Source organism: Urocitellus parryii, chromosome 9 (genome assembly GCF_045843805.1).
Source record: "Urocitellus parryii isolate mUroPar1 chromosome 9, mUroPar1.hap1, whole genome shotgun sequence".
NCBI classification, from domain to species: domain Eukaryota; kingdom Metazoa; phylum Chordata; class Mammalia; order Rodentia; family Sciuridae; genus Urocitellus; species Urocitellus parryii.
In genome coordinates this window covers 14337643-14355611 of record NC_135539.1, presented here as the reverse complement: position 1 = coordinate 14355611, position 17969 = coordinate 14337643, and the positions used below count along the sequence as shown (strand labels likewise).

General features: G+C 42.1%; 1 protein-coding gene across 1 annotated transcript in view; it reads left to right on the top strand.

The window, feature by feature from the left end:
- The window catches only part of Dnah3 (dynein axonemal heavy chain 3), a 155250-nt gene that overhangs the window by 50322 nt on the left and 86959 nt on the right, over positions 1-17969 (top strand). The window contains exons 20-27 of the mRNA XM_077802616.1: positions 4383-4497; positions 6886-7002; positions 8011-8190; positions 9503-9639; positions 13073-13274; positions 14420-14512; positions 15828-15938; positions 16719-16833. Coding sequence (XP_077658742.1) covers positions 4383-4497; positions 6886-7002; positions 8011-8190; positions 9503-9639; positions 13073-13274; positions 14420-14512; positions 15828-15938; positions 16719-16833 — 1070 coding nt within the window. The remainder of the gene's footprint in view (positions 1-4382; positions 4498-6885; positions 7003-8010; positions 8191-9502; positions 9640-13072; positions 13275-14419; positions 14513-15827; positions 15939-16718; positions 16834-17969) is intronic.

The window sequence follows — 17969 nt, the reverse complement described above, 5'->3', positions numbered from 1 at the left end:
TGCACACACTCAGGCTCCACCACAACCTGCTGAATCAAATTCTGCAGATGGGCACCACCATCTTGGTTTTTCCAAATCCACCAGGTCAGCACTGCCCAGGGCAGGAACCACTAGCTACAAGTGACAGATAAGCCCTTGAAATGTAGCCAGTCTGAGTTCAATGTGCTGAAAGTTGTAAGTACAGCCTGGATTTCAAAGACTTGTTAAGAAAAAGAGAATGCAAAAATAGCTAACAATTTTTAATATTGACCATATGTTGAAATGGTAATAATTTTGGCTATAGTGAGTTAAATAAATTCCTGATATTAATCTCATCCATTTTTTTAAAAATGTGGCTACTAGAAACTTTGAAATCATGCATGTTGCCCTCAGTGCATGATGGACAGCTCTGGGCAATACTGGTGCTTGCTGGACTCTTGGAACTCCTCCCCAATTCTGTAGCAGACAGGTTCAACCCAGGGGCTTCCCAGCCAAGTCTCTCTGCCATCTGAGTGCTCTGATGCCTTCCACCTCCAACACCACTATTACTGTCCCACATTAAGGATCAGGTCTAAAGACATACATTCCTACAAGCTTAGATTGTAGTTAGCCCTCAGTAACCATGGCTCCCCATCTATAGATTCAAATAACTATGAGCTGAAAATATTCAGAAGAAAATTTGTGTTGGTACTGAACATGTACAGACATTTTTCCTTGTCAATATTCCCTAAACAATAAAACAACTAATGACATACCATTCGCATTGTATTAGGCATTAGAAGAAATCTAGAGATGATTTAAGGTCTATAGGGGTATGGGGGGCTATATGCAAATTCCATTGCATATATCAGTTGTTGGTATAATTAAGTAAGACAAAACACAACATGCCTCATGAACAATGGTCAGGTATGACTGAATGCAACTGGTTGCAAGGAGTGGGATTAATCATGAGACTTGGAGCATCCTTGAATTTTGTTATCCACTGGAGATCCCAAAATCCATTCTCTGCTGATACTGAAGGACACCTGTATTTTGTTAAATTTTCCCTCAATAAGATGTTTCCAAAAGACACAAGCTGTTGAACACTTAGGCTGCACCAAGCATTTACATACATTAACAAATTTATCCTTCACAACATCCTAGTATTCTAAACAATTCTCTTTTCATTTTACAGATGAAGCTGCAAAGTGACTAGCCATCAGTAACAGCTAGTAATTGATAGAACCAAGATTTTAACCCAGGCAAATAGATTCCAAACCTGAACCCTTACCCTTTACTGCCTAAAATATTCACTCATATAAGGAGACAGAGACTAGGCAGACAAATATACAGCTACTCTTCCTTTTTCCACCTAAATGTGCTCAGGTGTGCCAAATCTAGAAAGGGCAATGCTTTGGCCACATTGTTGAACACTGTGAGCCTTAGCCTCCTTATCTGCAAAATGGGAAGAACGATGGTAGCTGGGAGATTCAAGTTACTATAAGAATTATCAGATAAAGCATTGTCTTTGTAGCTTCCTGTTGCTAAAACAAAATACCTTAGACTGAGTAATTTATGCACAACAGGAATTTATTGCTTTCATTTCTGGAGGCTGGGGAATCCAAAATCTAAGCACTGGCTGATTCAGCATCTGGGGAGGGCCCAGGGATGGCATGTTTGGGCTACATCCTCACATATAGGGTGAGTAGTGAGCTCCCTCGAACTTCTTTTATAAGGGACACAAATTCCATTCATGATAACCCTCATTAATTAACCACTTCCCAAAGTCCCAATTTCTTGTAAAGTCTATCGCATTGGGTATTAGGTTCCAACATATGAATTTGGAGGGACAGCACCAGCAGACTATAGCAGGCATGTAACCTGATTTCATGTCCAGGTATCCAGTCATGTATTAGTGAGTTGTGATGTCCCCTGTGTCCTGCTTACACCATAGTTAATGTACCCTTGTCACAGCTCATAACTAATGAGCTTCTCTGGTATATTTGGGTGAGGTCAGCTCCTGATATACTTTCATGGATTCCCTCCTTTGTATGGTCATTTGCATTTGAAGTCATGTCCTAGGTTGTTCTTAAGGCACATTGCAAGTATTTTGTCTTATTTAATTATACCAACAACTCTATGATATGGGCAGATGGTGACCTGAGGCCTGTCAGGTGACTTGGCCTTGGCCACACAGCCAGTGGGCATGGAGACTGGACTTTGTGACTCCTTGTCTGGTGTTTGTCTGGTTGGCACCTGCCTTTTAAAATTATTCTCTCTGTGCATGTTCATGTTGGTTGTCTCCCAGGGGCCTCGTTAGGATGATGACCACATCTGGATCTTGATTAACCATTAACTGGAATGGCTAGTCTGCCTCTCTTCACAAGGCCAGATAAGGGTCCTCAGCTGCATTTAGTCAGCCCTAGTTGATGGACCAAATAGGGCTTTGGTTCCTCCCACAAAGAAAGGGGAGGAGACCCATCGTGGAGAAGAAATACCAGATTAGAAGTCACAGGAACTGGTGTCTAGAACCATTTCCAGCATTCCCCAGCTGTGTGGCCTTGGACATGTCACTTGTTTTCTCTGAGCTTCAGCTTCCTCTGAGTAAAGCCCAGGTGTAGCCTACACAGCACAGACACAAAGAAAGATAAGGACGGAGTCCAAGAAAGTAATCCCTGCTTTGCTTTACAATTCTTTGGCTTTGCCTGGGTTTTAGGACCAGATCTCTGTGTGGAAACAATAAGAAAGGAATTTGTCTTCCCTTTCTCTTTCTGACTTTGGAACAGGGGGACTGTAGATGGGTTGACCCAGAGTGTCAGGAAAGTAGCAGGTGTTTTGAAAAGGGAAGGGAGGAGACAAGGAGCAAACATCATCATGTAAGTTAAGACAAGTTCCAACTAAGTGAGAAATCAGAACAAGGACAAATAAATAGAAAGCAAAGATGAAAAGAAGTAGTCTTGTTTCAGTGACCTTAAAACTGGTTCTCAACTGGGGGCAATTTCCCACTCTCAGGGGACATCCCAGGTGTAGTCTGGGGATATCTGTGGTCATCTTGACTGGGTAGGTCATCTGCTACTGGTGTCTAGTGGGTAGAGGGAGGGATGCTGCTAAATGTGCCACAACATACAGGACAGCCGAATGACCGAATCATCCAGTGTAGGGGCAGTAAAGGTATGATACCTTTCCATTCCCATGTAAGGGTCAAAGCCAACACTCCTATAAGAAAAGACAGGTTAACAAGATAAAAGCACAGCAATTTGATTTAATCAAAATGACATAACAGGAGCCTAAGAAATGATGCCCAGATTCCCTGCTGTGGGTGGGGGGGGGGGGTAATTTTATGCTTAGATTCCATGAAGAATGGGCAGCTCTCTAGAAATGCAATTGGGTGAAAAGTATGAACTCATGGAAATAGACCGAGGCAGGAAAAGCTAGCCAGGGGTCTGCTCAGACTGTCCCCGATCTCTCTGGGATGAGTTCCTGCCTCCTGGCTATGGCAGGACGACTCTGGAACAAGGGTCTTATGATCTTCTGTCAGACAAGGTGCGTCAGAGGATTTCCTTAGGGCCAACTCCTACACAGAAAGGCAGGGGACGCTTAGAGTGATAAGGTGGCTTTGGGGGAAAGGGATTCTAGTTTCTTTGACCAACTTTGAGGAGGAAAAATTCTGGTTTCTATCACTTGCTTTGGGGGAGGGGGGAAAAGTGGGAAACAGGTGAGCAGGAGTGGGTCAGAGGCTTCATTTCTGAACCTGTTTCTGAGCCTTCCAGTCTCCTTTACTTAGTTCAATGTCAGCATGCAAGGCACTGTGTTTGGGGGTATTGCTTGAAAATCGGCACCAGCCTACGCTTGGTTTGTTAGGGCCGCCATTACTGAGTGCCACAGACTAGATGGCTTAAACAAGGTGGCTCCTCAGTTATTTTCTCATAACTGTGGAGGTTTGAAGTCCAACACCAAATTGGTGGTGGGATTGATTTTTCTGAGGGCTTTCTCACTGTCAGGGCCATCTTCTCCCTGTGTGGTCACGGAGTCTCCCTTCTGTGTGTCTTATCTTCATATCTTCTTCTTATAAGGACACCAGTCATATTGGATTAGGGTCCTCCCTCATTCCCTCATTTTAACTTAATTACCTCCTTAAAGAACCTTTCCCCAAATTCATGCGCAACTTGAGGTACTGGAGATTAGGATTTTGACATGTGGATGTTAGGGGACAATGTTCAACTCATCATAACCCCAAAAAGTCAATTGTATTGAAAGTGAGAAATTCTGCAACACATTGGAAGTAGTCGGCAAATCTTGGAGTAAATATTGCGGTAAAATGAAAAGCCTTTTGAAATTCTCTTAAAACTGAGTAGAGCTTTCTCCTTTGACATGTTTCTTCTGCTGCCTCCTGTTGACGTTGCTGTTGCGTGTTCTTTCTTTAGACTGGAGCCCATTGGTGCAGCTGCCAGTAAGGAATATTCCCTGGAGAAGAACTTGGAGAAAATGAAGTTAGACTGGATTAACATGACATTCAGCTTCGTGAAATACAGGGACACTGTGAGTCTCCATTAAACTGCAACCCCCTGAAAACAGCACCATTTATTATGGAGTGGATTACAGAGGTTACTCATTCAGAATTGCAACAGAACTCATGGAAGAATAATCCCTACATCTCGATTGTTTCCCCCTGTCTACACTCATCCTTCCTTTCAGACACCACTGGAGAGATGCGTTTTCAAATCAGAAAGGCCTTTTGATTTGGTGCAATAGGCATGCTCAGTGCAAAGGAAACGAGCAAGCCTCCTGAATTAGCATCTCCCAGGCAGGGCACAAGTTGACATACCTTTCTAATGCTCCCCTGGGTCCTCAGAAGCCTACTGGGGGTGGACAATGCCTAGAACTTCTCAAATCTTACTATATGCAGGAATCACCCAGCAATCTCGTTAAACTGCAGGTTCTGACTCCTGAGGTCTGGGGTGGGGCCTGAAGTTCTGTTGCTTTAACAAACTCTCAAATATATGCACAGAAGTTTGAATGGCAAGGGTGTAGATTTCTCTCTTTTTCTCTGGCACTTGCAAATAACATTTGAGTTTGTACAGTGCATGGGGAGGTGCATAAACCCAAAGAATCTATCTGCTCAGCTGTCTCGGGTCTGACTTGCTCTTGGGTAAGGAGGGCTACGGCTCTGTAAATCATGCTGGGAACAGGCTGATACTTGCTGCATACTGTTGGAAGTGTTGCCAGTGCTGGTAAACAACAGAATCACTCCTGCTTTAAAACTCCCACATTGATTCTTCCTGTCTCCTCCACCCTCAGAGTGCTTGGGCATCTGAACTTTTAAGGCACCTCTGATTTCACTAATATTCCAGGAAGATTGAGAACCAGAACCTTACTCCTATATCTTCCTTCCCCTTTAAGCTGCATCTTATCCTCCTTTGACTTCTCCCCCAGTTTTGTTCTAACAGTCATGATGCTTCAATTTCACACTTGGATAAGAACTATCAATGAGACAGTGGGAGCGAGGAGAGCTGGAGACACATGGTTCATCGCTGAGCCTCTTCTGGCAAGACTAGGGCCCTGTGGGTCCCAGGAACTTGGTGCTCCATGGACAGATTGGCTTAGATCCTGCTGTAGAGGCTGTTGGGCTGTGAATTTCAGCTAGGGGCCTGGGAGAAGCTGCATTGTTGCTGGCCCATCTTCAGTTTTTGACTGAAGTAGCTGTATCTACAGGACCAACAACAAAATGGGAATACAGCTGTTTATTAATAGCTTTATTAATAGCTGGACATGCCTCCCAGTGCAGAGCTCCTGGTGAAGGGTAGATGAAAGAATATATCCTAGGCCCATTTTAGCCACCCAGATGTAGGACTGAAAGAAATGGGAACAGACTTGCCAAAGGGGACAGACCCTATCAGCTTGACATAATGTCTCAGGAGGAAAATTACCATTTACCATTAAGCACAGGAACCTTTCATGCTAGTAAAATATGACCCATTAAATGTCTAGCACAGAGTTCCAAAAACTATCTTGGTTCAGGGGGAATTTGGGGTCTAAATACCTTTACCATGGTAACCCTGCACCAAAAAACAAACAAAAAAACCCAAAATATTTTGTTTACGAAGTAATTAGCTCTAAACACTTAATAAGCATTTGTGTCATAGAAGTTTTTTATGTCATAGATGTTTTTAAAACAATACATATAAACTGCAATAAAAATAATATTTGTATTATATGTTTACGTGACCATGATAGTTACTTGGAGTTGCCCTGTGCATGAGTCTAGGCCTAACCAGTTAGACCAGCAGCTGATCCTACAGGAGGGAGAGGACAAGCAGGAAAGTGAGTGGACAGAGAAGAAGGGATATGGGGAAGGGGACAAAAGTCTTCCTCCCCCAAGAGACTCTAGTTGCAAGTCTGGGATCAGATGGTATTTGTTTTCTGCAAAGCAGGTGCACAACAAATGTCTTTATAGACATTTTCGAGGAAGAAAATAGAAATCCCATCTCCTGCAGACACAGATGCCTGTCCCACTGGAGTGCCATTCTGAGCCTTCAGGAACAAGCATTAACCAGAGATGTGAAAAATTGTGCTCTATATGTGTAATAAGAATTATAATGCATTCCGCTGCCATATATAAATAAAAAATAAATTAAAAAGTTAAAAAAAAAATAGGGTAGGAATGGGGAACAGTGGCACACACTGGTAATCCCAGCAGCTCCAGAGACTGTGGCAGGGGGATCATGAGTTCAAAGCCAGCTTCAGCAAAATAGAGGAGCTAAACAACTCAGTGAGACCCTGTCTCTAAATAAAATACAAAATAGGGCTTGGGACATGTCTCAGTGGTTAAGTGCTCCTGAGTTCAATCCCGATATCTACTCCAAAAATGGGGTAGGGACGGGTTGGAGGTCTGATGACTTTGACAGGGCAGGGTGTGTGTGTTTGCAGGATACAAGCATCCTGTGTGCAATTGATGACATTCAACTGCTCCTTGATGACCACGTGATAAAGACCCAGACCATGTGTGGCTCTGCATTCATCAAGCCAATAGAAGCAGAGTGCCGGGTAAGAGGAAATGGGGTTGCATGTATTTTGACAATCCATTGGCTCTGGGTTTCTCCAAGGAAGGGGAAGTTTTTCAAGTTTAGTTAACAAAGAACCTTACTTTCTCCTGAATGGAACAACAACAACAAAAAAAAAAGTAAGGAAGAAAAAGAAAAACCATAAGACTGAAAGTGATAATGATCCAAGTAACCATATGGCATGCTGAGTGGTTGTCTGCCAGAAGAAAAAGATGAGCTTTGAAATACACCAAATAAAAATATATTTGGAAAGTATCTTATGGGCTGTATTAACCTACAATATGAAGAACACGAGGGTAGGAGGTTGACCTCCTTTGTTCATTTTTTGTAGAAAAGTGGCATAGGCCAAGTGTACAGACTCCGGAGCCAGACTGCCTGGTTTCAAATTCTGGCTCTGCCCCTTAATAGTCATGTGACCTTGTGCAAGTCAAATCATTGTCTTAGGTGGTTCATGCCTATAATCCCAGCAGTTCGGGAGGCTGAGGCAGGAGGATCGCAAGTTGAAAGCCAGCCTAAGAAACTGCAAGGCGCTAAACAACTCAATGAGACCCTCTAAATAAAATACAAAATAGGGATGTGATTCAATGTTTGAGGGCCCCTGAGTTCAATCCCCAGTACCCTCCCCCCAAAATTGTTGTCTTAGTTTCTGCATCTGTAAATTGAGATTTTTAATAATACCTTCCTCATCAGGCTGTTGAATTAAATTGGATTGACATGAACAAAGCACTCTGGCCATCACAGATCATGGAGTAAGCATGCAGCTATGCTTAATGTGAGCTCCCATGAGGGCAGAAACTCTGGTGTGTTTCATTCATTGCTGTATCCACATTGCCTGGAAAAGTGACCAAAATATAAAGGACACTCAATAAGTATTTCTTAAAACAAGCAAGTGAGGGAAATAAGTGAATGATTCCATCCATTTGTTCAGTTATGGGGCCTGTGGTGCAGAGTGGCAGGTCACTGATTCAGGTGCGGAATGTTAAATTCACAGAAATGGGAAGAAAAGCTTGTTCGTGTGCAGGAAAATTTGGATGCCTGGTTGAAATGCCAAGCCACTTGGCTATACCTGGAACCCATCTTCAGTTCAGAGGACATTATCGCCCAGATGCCAGAAGAGGGCCGAAAATTTGTCATCGTGGATGGTTACTGGAAAACGCTTATGGCCCAAGCGGTAAGTTTTCCCCCAACACATTTCACTAACACGTCCGTTGAAACTATTAAGTAAATTGGTTTTTTTGCAAATTTGACATTTTTATGTCTTTGTTCTAAGTTACTAAAAATTCAAACATGGAAATAGAGAGAGAGTAGTAACCTTGTGCTCCATAGAGGTAATTAGCAGTTTGCATTACATAACTATCATTTCTAATGAGATAAAAGATTTTGTTATAGGATGATGATTTGATGGAATTTTTATATATTGAGAATCCTGTTAGAATTCAAAAAATTGCCTACATTGTTACTATCATTTCATAAATGTTTGTGGGTTACCTATGATTACTCAGGCATTATATAGGGAATCAGAAAATACTTTAAAATAATATGATTTCTGCCATTGTAGAATTCACTGTCTTTTGAGGAGACAAGCTTAAATAAATAAGGTCTATAATATACATGCAAATAGTGTTTGGAATACAGAAGAATGATTTAGTTGCCTGGAAACTCTAGGAGACCCTAAAGAGGTGACAATAGAACAAAGCCTTAAAGGATGACAGTTCAACTGAGTGTGCATGGTAGTTGGGACACATCTTAAGAGATCATACCTTGTTCATTGTCTAAGTTAAATGTGCTCAAACTGGGGTGCACTAACAAAAAGTGTGTCTCAAGGGAATGTACCTGCCCTGTTTGCAGTAGTGAAATAAGTGGGAATTTAATGGCCCAGCCAATGGAACCAATTTTACATTAGTGAAGTTTGCTAGTTACAGAAACCCACTCCGTAGCACAAACAAAAAGACCAGGTGATTGTCTCCTGAGACCCAAGGGCAGAAATTGCAGCACAGGCTCCCAAAGGTTGGACCTAGAACCCAGAAATTCAGAAATCCAGAAATACCCTTCCCCTACCTCTGACCTCTATTTCTCTTTCCTTGCCTGCTTAAGTCTCTCTTGGCAGTCTGCCTTGCTTGAACACTTAATCACGTGGCGGGAGGTGATCCTCACACAGATCCAAAGCTCTCTGATACAAGGGACCACCCAAAGCATAAAGTGTCATGGTCTGAATTCTAAACCCCTGGAAATTAGAAATTAATTGATTCACTTGGTTTCAAGTGCCCAATCCCTGCTCAGTCAACCATGAACAGAGAAATAAGATTAAATGAACATTTAACCCCCTATGAACATTTAGGAGGGAGATGAAAAAGCTGTTAACTGGGCAGGGGCCATAGTTGGTTGACGGGCTAGTCACACATTCATTTCCTCAACCAATCTCAGAATTCGGGAACCCCACAATGATTCTTGCCTTTTTTTTTTTTTTCTTGGTGAAAACCCAGGTGAAAGATCCCAGGGTTCTGATGGCAGCAGACCAGCCACGGATGACTGAGAGGCTTCAAGAAGCCAACATACTACTGGAGGACATCCAGAAAGGTCTAAATGATTACTTGGAAAAGAAGAGACTATTTTTCCCCAGGTATCCAGTATTCTCTTAATTGGAGTTATTCTCCGGAACCATGTTTTGGTAGAATGACATTTCTCATACTGAGATTACCTTTAACCCATCTATTCTATTTCCCAAGATACAGCTACTAGGAGTAAGTCATGTCTTCATGGTCATTATCTAAAATGAGGTTGAATGGTCATGGCGGGGGTGGGAGGGGTCAAATCCACACTTTGACCAGCAAGACTTGTCATTCCCCCCAGTTAAAGTGGTATATGAATGGGGATTAGAGCCTCATTTTGGAGCTAAACAGACCTCTTTTGGAGTCCCAGCTTTTTCACTTAGTAGTCTTAAGACCTTCAGCAAATCTGAGTCTTTGGTTCTCAGCTAAAAAATCAGAATAGAATAATAATAGTGCTCTGACTTCATATATTCACTGTGCAATGAGCTGGTGTATGTAAATTAGATGTGCCTGAGAGAACCCAACTGATTTTTTTACATCAAAATTTGTAGTTTCTGGTAGGTAAGTTTCTAAAAATTTGACTCTCTTTTCCACAAAAATTAGTGTTTACATAAAAGTCAAAGTGACTTAAGAGGGCTGGCTCCAGAAGGGACCATCCTCACTCCCCCAAAAATCCATCCAGGTGTGGTTTGCACATGGATCGTCACTGCATGTCTTTGGGTCTGATTAGAATGTAGATTTGATCCTAATATGCCTTTTAAAAAAGTAAAGTCTAGTGTTCCTTTACAGAAGACAAAGTTAGTTCCAGCTTTCCACCAAAAAGTCTCCTTTATACAAAGACAAAGTTCCCATCTTTCCACCAAAAAGAGAAGTGGTTTATTTTTTGTTTGTAACCCAGAAATGTTCTTGGTATGTTCAATGCAATGTTATCCAACAGAACTTCCTGCAACGATAGGAATGCTGTGTATCTGTGCTGTCCAAAATTGTAGTCATTGTAGCCCCATGTGGCTATTGAGCACTTTTAAATGCACTTGCGAAAGTGAAGTTTTAGTTTATTTAATATTCTTTTTTTAAATGTAAAATAGCTACTTGTGGCTAATGGCTTCTCTATTGAATAATCCAAGTATAGAGCAAACATTGGTGGGATGCTGTCTTGGAAGCACAAAACTGAGAAGAGATTAAACTCAGGAACCCTTAAGGTTTGGGATATCAGCTGTATCCACTACTGTCACTGCTGGTAAAACTATGAATAATACTTGAATAATACGCAGGTCCTAAAATATTACTTGGAGTATTATTGTTACCCACATTTTAAATATGAGAAAACAATAATTTGCCCAAAGATACAAAACTGGAAAATGGCCAGACTGGAATCTAAACCCAGAAAGGCTGGATATAATACTTAGAAATTTAACATCTCTGGCCACATTGTCTCCATAAGTTAAACATAGACACCTCAATATTTTTGGGGGGGTTGGTGGGTGTACCAGGGATTTAACTCAGGGGCACTCAACCACTGAGCCACATCCCCAGCCCTATTTTGTATTTTATTTAGAGATAAGGTCTCACTGAGTTGCTTAGCTCCTCTCTTGCTGAGGCTGGCTTTGAACTTGCGGTCCTCCTGCCTCAGCCTCCTCAATAATTTTTTATGCATTTTTATAAACAAAATACACCACTCTCAGTGAATACTTTCAAAATGTTACTGATAGTTACATAATTTAAGTTTATTTTACCTTGAAAGTCCAGAATGCTGAATAATGGTTTTATTAGTCATGCTAGAGATAGGATTTATAAAAGTCCATAGATAACACTCATTTGAATTTCACTTGGGAATGGGAAAAACTTACATGCCTATTACAAATTATTTAGTCAATCAGCCAACAAATAATTATTGAACTCTTCCTACCTACCCTGTTCATCACTTAAAACTTAGAAGCTTAAAAAAAATGACAACAACCATTCATTTAGCTCATAAGTCTGTGGTTTGGCAGATTGGGCTGGGCTCAGCTGTGTGGTTCCTGGGGCCTCACCAGAGCGCATTCATGTATCTGCAGTTGGCTGGCCATCTATCGCCTTAACCACTTGTCTGGGTTGGCTTCCTCTTGGCTAGAAAGTCTTTCATCCTCCAAAAGGCTAGCCTGGGTCTATTCACATGGTGATGGTCACAAAGTTCCTAAGAACTTCAAGAGAGGAAACATCTGGGCCTCTTGATTTATAGACTTGGAATGTGCAGATTCAGGTTCCACTGGATTCTGTTGTCCAAAAAAAGACACAGAACCAGCCCAGGTTGGAGAAATGTGAAAACAGACTCCACCTCTTGAAACCTGGGCTGGTTCTGTGAACACTGGCGCCATTGTTGTCATCTGCCACATTCAGTGAAGACTGAATGTCCACAGGGTCCCTCCACCATGGGACTTTCAACCTGGCGGTCACAGTAGAAGTTTGTACCTTGAACATTTTCCGAAGGTTTGTTGTTGCTGTTTTTAGGGCCTGAGCAAGAAATGAAGTTGTCTTATTGTCTCTAATTTAAAAGATGGTAGAAGACTGTGCATGTAAATAGATCATTACAGACGTGCACTTTCTTTCTTCACACCTATAGTATTTTCTGGCACACCTGGAGAGAAGGAAAGACAAGAAGTCTTTTTCTTCTACTCACTGATTCTCAACATTACACATTAGAATCACTTGGGATTTTAAAATCTATACATTTCCCCAGACCTTACCCCCCTGATCAACTTCTATAGATCTCTCTTAGCAGTGGCCTTTTCAGAAGCTCCTCATGTGATTCTAAAGTATCGGCAAAGTCTCGAACCACTGCTTCATCCAGGCTCCTTTCAACCATGTTAAACTCACGTAAACCAGCCTTCCTCCTTCCTCTTGCTCTCAGAGTCAAAACTGTCTTCACCTTCTATGCTCCAGATGGAAAATAGTGCAGAGGAGCAGGCCTTAGGGAAGAGCCTGAGGAAAATGGATGGAACTTGCCACCATTATATGAAGCAAAACAAGCCAGGCTTGGAAAGTTAATGGTTGTATGCTTTCTCTTGTGTGTGGAAGTTAGAGAGGAAAAAGGGCAGGGGACAGGGGATCTCAATATGAAAATGAAAGAGGGAGATCAATAAAGGAAAGGGACCAGGTGGAGGAAGGGAGGGAGGGAAAGCAGAAAGATGGAGGAACAAAACTGACCAAATTAAATTGTTGTATCATGAGCATTTACTACAAATCCCACTATTGGGTTGGGGATATAACTCAGTTGGTAGAGTGCTTGCCTCACATGCACAAGGCCCTGGGTTTAATCCCCAGCAACACACACACACACACACAATCCCACTATTATGTATAATTATAATGTACCAATAAAATATATGAAAAAATAAAGGAAAGAGAGAAGACGAGGGCAGGGGTCATGGCTGGTATTCACCTGGATCTGCTATGGAGTATCACTTTATTGGAAACAGAATTTTCCAGAAGAGGTCTCAGTTACCATTTTCCTTTGCTTTTAAACAGGTTCTTCTTTCTGTCAAACGATGAGCTGCTGGAGATTCTGTCTGAGACAAAGGACCCCCTCCGAGTGCAGCCTCACTTGAAGAAGTGCTTTGAAGGCATTGCCAAGCTGGAGTTTACAGACAATCTGGAAATCACAGGCATGATCAGCTCAGAGAAGGAAACTGTTCCGTTCATACAGAAAATCTACCCAGCTAAAGCCAAAGTAACTCCCCTTATCCATTTCTGGTTCTTTTCTCCATAGTAGAGCAAACCAGAGAGAGAACATATTGGTTTCACTTTTGGATTCTAGTTCTGGGTATAGAACATTTGGATTCCGTGACGTAAGAAGATTGAGTGTTTGGGAGGAGTTATGTAGTCTTTCTGAGTCTCAGTTTTCTCATCTCTAAAATGGGGTTGATATTGTAAGCCATACCACATACTAAACCTGTGGAAGGATTTTATACTAACTTGATGTGGAGGCAGTAGTAGGAATCAGATCCAAGTAATAGACACTGTTTAAATTTCCTCATAAAGAACCTAATTTAAAATGATCCAGTCAGATGAAGAGCTTCCTGGAGCATTTGCTTATAGGTCAACTGTACACCACAGATCTGATGTCAATTTACTTGGGTTTTCATACATATTTCCTTTTATAATGAGTAAAATGTAAATTACATCTATTTCTGATGAACAAGGCAGCACTGTTAAGTGGAAATAGACAAGCACTCTTGGCCTCCCTTTGTTGACTGTTTTTGCCACCTACACATATAAACTGCCACAATCAGGGATCACATCACCAGCCCAGACACCCACTAGCTAGTTTACAGGTACCTGAAGTCAATAGCCATAGTTACTTGAAATGCTAAGATTGAGTAATTTGCTGCACACTTGAATTTCTTGTGCAGCTTTAAATGAAATCCAAATATCTGAGTTTCATTTCATACCAATAAAATCAGAAATACTGGAGGTGAGAGAGAGATCTGTTTTTTATAAAGATCTCCAGATGATTCCAATACACAGCAAAGTTTGGGAACCTTTGGAATAATGCATAAATTAGAACTGATCCAATGATCAGGAGCTACTTTATTAACTGAAATGTGAATATTTCATTTGCTTCCTTAGAAGTTATGTTTCAGAAAATGACATGAAAGAAATGTGTGTTAAAAAATCTATTGCCTCTACAGGAGAAATACACTTCCTAGAACACTATAAATAAATGTAAAGCAAATAGTTAAAGACTACTGGCTTGAAGAGTTATTCCAGCCTTTGGCCTCCCTACAGCCCTACCCAGAGAGAGAGCTGGGTTCATCCCATATCCCTCCTGGGCTTTAACTGATTGTCATCACCTCCTTCTGTCTTGGCGCACAGGGCATGGTGGAAAAGTGGCTCCAGCAGGTGGAGCAGATGATGCTGGCCAGCTTGCGGGAAGTTATCAGACAAGGGATTGAAGCATATGCCAAGGTAAGCAACTGTCGTAGCACACGTGCAGGGTGTTGGTACCTTAAAGGAAGCTCTAGGGAGAAGGTTGAATGGATCTGTTCCATTGGCCTTCTGTGTTCTACCAAATCCCACCCCTTTGTGCTGCTCTGGCCTTTACCTGTACATCTGCAATGATGAACATATTTATGGAGAAACATTTGTTGTTAGAAGCAGATCAGACAGAGGGTTAACTGGAACACTCAGAGCCAGTCTTTTCTGTCACGTGGAATTGATGGCAGGAAGTCTGTTTAGACGCTCTTCCAATTAATCATTCATTTGCATTACATTTGTCCTGGACAAATGTAACTTAATAACTCATTAAGCTCCCAGAGCTTTGAGGGGAACAAGCATGATACAAAGCCTATGAGGGAATAACCTGTCAAGACAACTCTTGAGCCAGCCTCTGCTACTGTCCTTTCTACTTTAAGTGTCTTTTCTTATTTCCAGGTTCCCATCCCTTTTCCTAGGACCCCTTGCATCAAGTAAAACATTCAATTAACACCTTCACCCTAAAGTATTATTCAGGAACCCCTCCCATCCCTCATAGTAGTCTCTGCATTGTGAATGGAAGGCAAATCTGTTTTCTTATGGTTGATTCTAAATCAAAAATTAAGAAGAAACAGCTATCAATATGAAATTATTTCATGCAAGCAAATCTATAGCAAAACTTGACTCACTTTTTGTGTAAAAGGCCAGATGGTAAAGCATGTTCATTTCAGTGGGACACCTCCCCACCCACCTCCCAACAATTTAACTTTGCCCTTATAGCACAAAGGCAGCCTAGACAATGAGTAAATGATGAGCATTGCTGTGTTCCAATAAAACTTTATTTACAAAGACAAGCATGGCCAGATTTGGTCCCCAGGTTATTATTTGCCCATTTCTGATCTGTCGTTAAAGAGAAAAAGTGGGAGAAGGGGGCCTTGGCTTTAAAATTTAAAAATGCATAAAAAACTGATATAGCACTGCAATATTACATAGCCATTAAAAGAGTAGTTATAAGTATTCTGAGAACGTCTCCTTGATTATAACCATATAAAAATTATTGGTAGATTTTGTGTGAGAAAAAAATGTAAAGTTGATGAAATTGTTGTTGTTTTTATTTTTTCTTTTCCATAAGCTTCGGGGAGGAAGGCATAAATCAGTAATTCCAGAGATGTCAAGCTTTGTAGTATCTGAGGGAGGGAGAGGATTTTGTTTTCATTGTCAGAGTGAGGTGTTTGGGCATGCTTTTAGAAAGTCACTTTAAACCACACGTGATGAACTGACCCTACAACGAACCCCTACCCCTTCCCAGGTCCCTCGTAACTCCTGGGTCTTACAGTGGCCTGGGCAGGTAGTTATCTGTGTCTCCTCCATCTTTTGGACCAAGGAGGTTTCCGAAGCCCTGGTTGAAAATACCCTACCGGTAAGTGAGCCTGCCATGAAGCTTGCAGTGCATCAACTAGGATTTGAAAAACAAATAATTAGAGTTGCCATGTTTTTAAAAAAAAAAAAAAAAAAACAATTTTGGATTGGGGGGGGGGGTGGCTGGAGTTGTGGCTCAGCGTTAGAGTGCTTGCCCAGCACGTGTGAGGCCCTGGGTCCAATCCTCAGCAGCACATAAAAATAAATAAATAAATGAATACTACAGAATTAGTTTAAAAAAAATTTGTGGGGCTGGGGCCTGTAGCTCAGTAGCAGAGCACTTGCCTATCCTGCGTGAGGCACTGGGTTTGAACCTCAGTAACACATAAAAGAAACAAATAAAATAAAGGCATTCTGTCCATCTACAACTACAAAAAAAAATAAAAGAAAGAAAGAAAAAACAATTTGTGCCACAGCATCACAGAGGCCAGGGTTCTATGCCCATCATGACCCAGTGATGAAGAACAGTTCCACTCCACCCAAAATTCCCTCACATCCGAGGTAGTCAACCCTTTCTCCAAGATTCTACAGACACCTGTTTTCTGCCTCTATTGCTTTGCCTCTTCTATAATATCATTAAAAGAAGATGAGGCAGTATGTAGTCTTCCAAATCTAGCCTCTTTTAGTTAGTCTAATGCATTTAAAATTCATTTGGAGGTTAATGGCTGGGGATTTGAGAGCTGACATACAGGAGTCTGGCTTGGATGATGTCAGTCCCTGAGATGGAAATTGCTGGGGGGAGAATCCACTGTAACCAATTGCTTCCTGTGGCTCCTGCCAGGATTTTCTGAAAAAGAGCAATGACCAGATTGCACAGATTGTCCAACTGGTGCGAGGGAAATTGAGCAGTGGCGCTCGACTCACTCTCGGGGCCCTCACTGTCATCGATGTCCACGGTAAGCAAGATTTCCCTGGCATTCCTCATTGTCCACGTTTGGCAGTCAGTCTTGCCACTCAGTCCTCCTGAATGGAATGATTCAGGTTTTCCTTCTCTATGATGGAGAGGCTTCTCTAACTAAGGGGTAAGGACAGAAAAGCCAATTCCAGAGGGCTCTGTATGTCTCTATCATTTCCCGTCCCCAATCCTATTTCCAGGGACCCTCCAAGCAGGGCTCTTACATAGACCGTGATGGCCAAAGACATTTCTGAGATACTCTAACTTGGTGACTGATTCAAAGCAGCCATGGCTAATATTTTTGAATACTCAGCAGGTACCAAGCTTTGTGCTAAGTGCTTGTGTTATCTCATTTCCACATATGTTTCACGGATAAAGAACTTGATGCTCAGTGAGGTAAATAACTTGCTAAGAGGCAAAGTCCTTATCGGAGACTCCTCATCTGATTCCAAACCCCAGGGACTTGAAATGGGCAGTGATGCAGGGAGGGAGTGGTGAGGATGATGCCTTTCAGCTCTCCCTTAAAAAAATAGAAGAAGAGAGGGAGGAGGAGAGGAGGAGGAGGAGGAGGAGGAGGAGGAGGAGGAGGAGAAGGAGGAGGAGGAGGAGGAGAAGGAGGAGGAGGAGGAGGAAGAACTGGGGTCTTTATATAAAACAAACCACCATCACACCCTCACTCCATCATCACCAAGGAAACCAGGGCTGGACCAGGCTGGTTGCCTGGGAACAGTGGCTCTCTTGCTCATAAACTCAGCTTCCTACTGGCATGTCATTCCCTTGGGCTGATGCTCATTTCAGTCTGATTTCATCCGGATAGACTAGCATAAAATCAGGAAGGGAGGAGGGGGAATGTGCTCCCCTCCCAGTCTCAATCCCTGCTGGTAGGGATAATAAATGCAGATGTGGTTACTACCCAGGGTAGCCCAGAGTGGTTGGGTTCACAAGCACAAATGTATGCACATGTAAACCCCCCAACACACACACACAGTATAGCAAGGGCAACTCCAACAACCCCTTGAGATTTACTTTCCTCTTGAAATGCTCATGCAGAACCTACTCCTGCCAGCACCCCATGGGTTCTCGCAAGAACCCCACAGGGAATTTAGTTCTTTGGGAAGAAAGGAAGAGCTTCTGGTA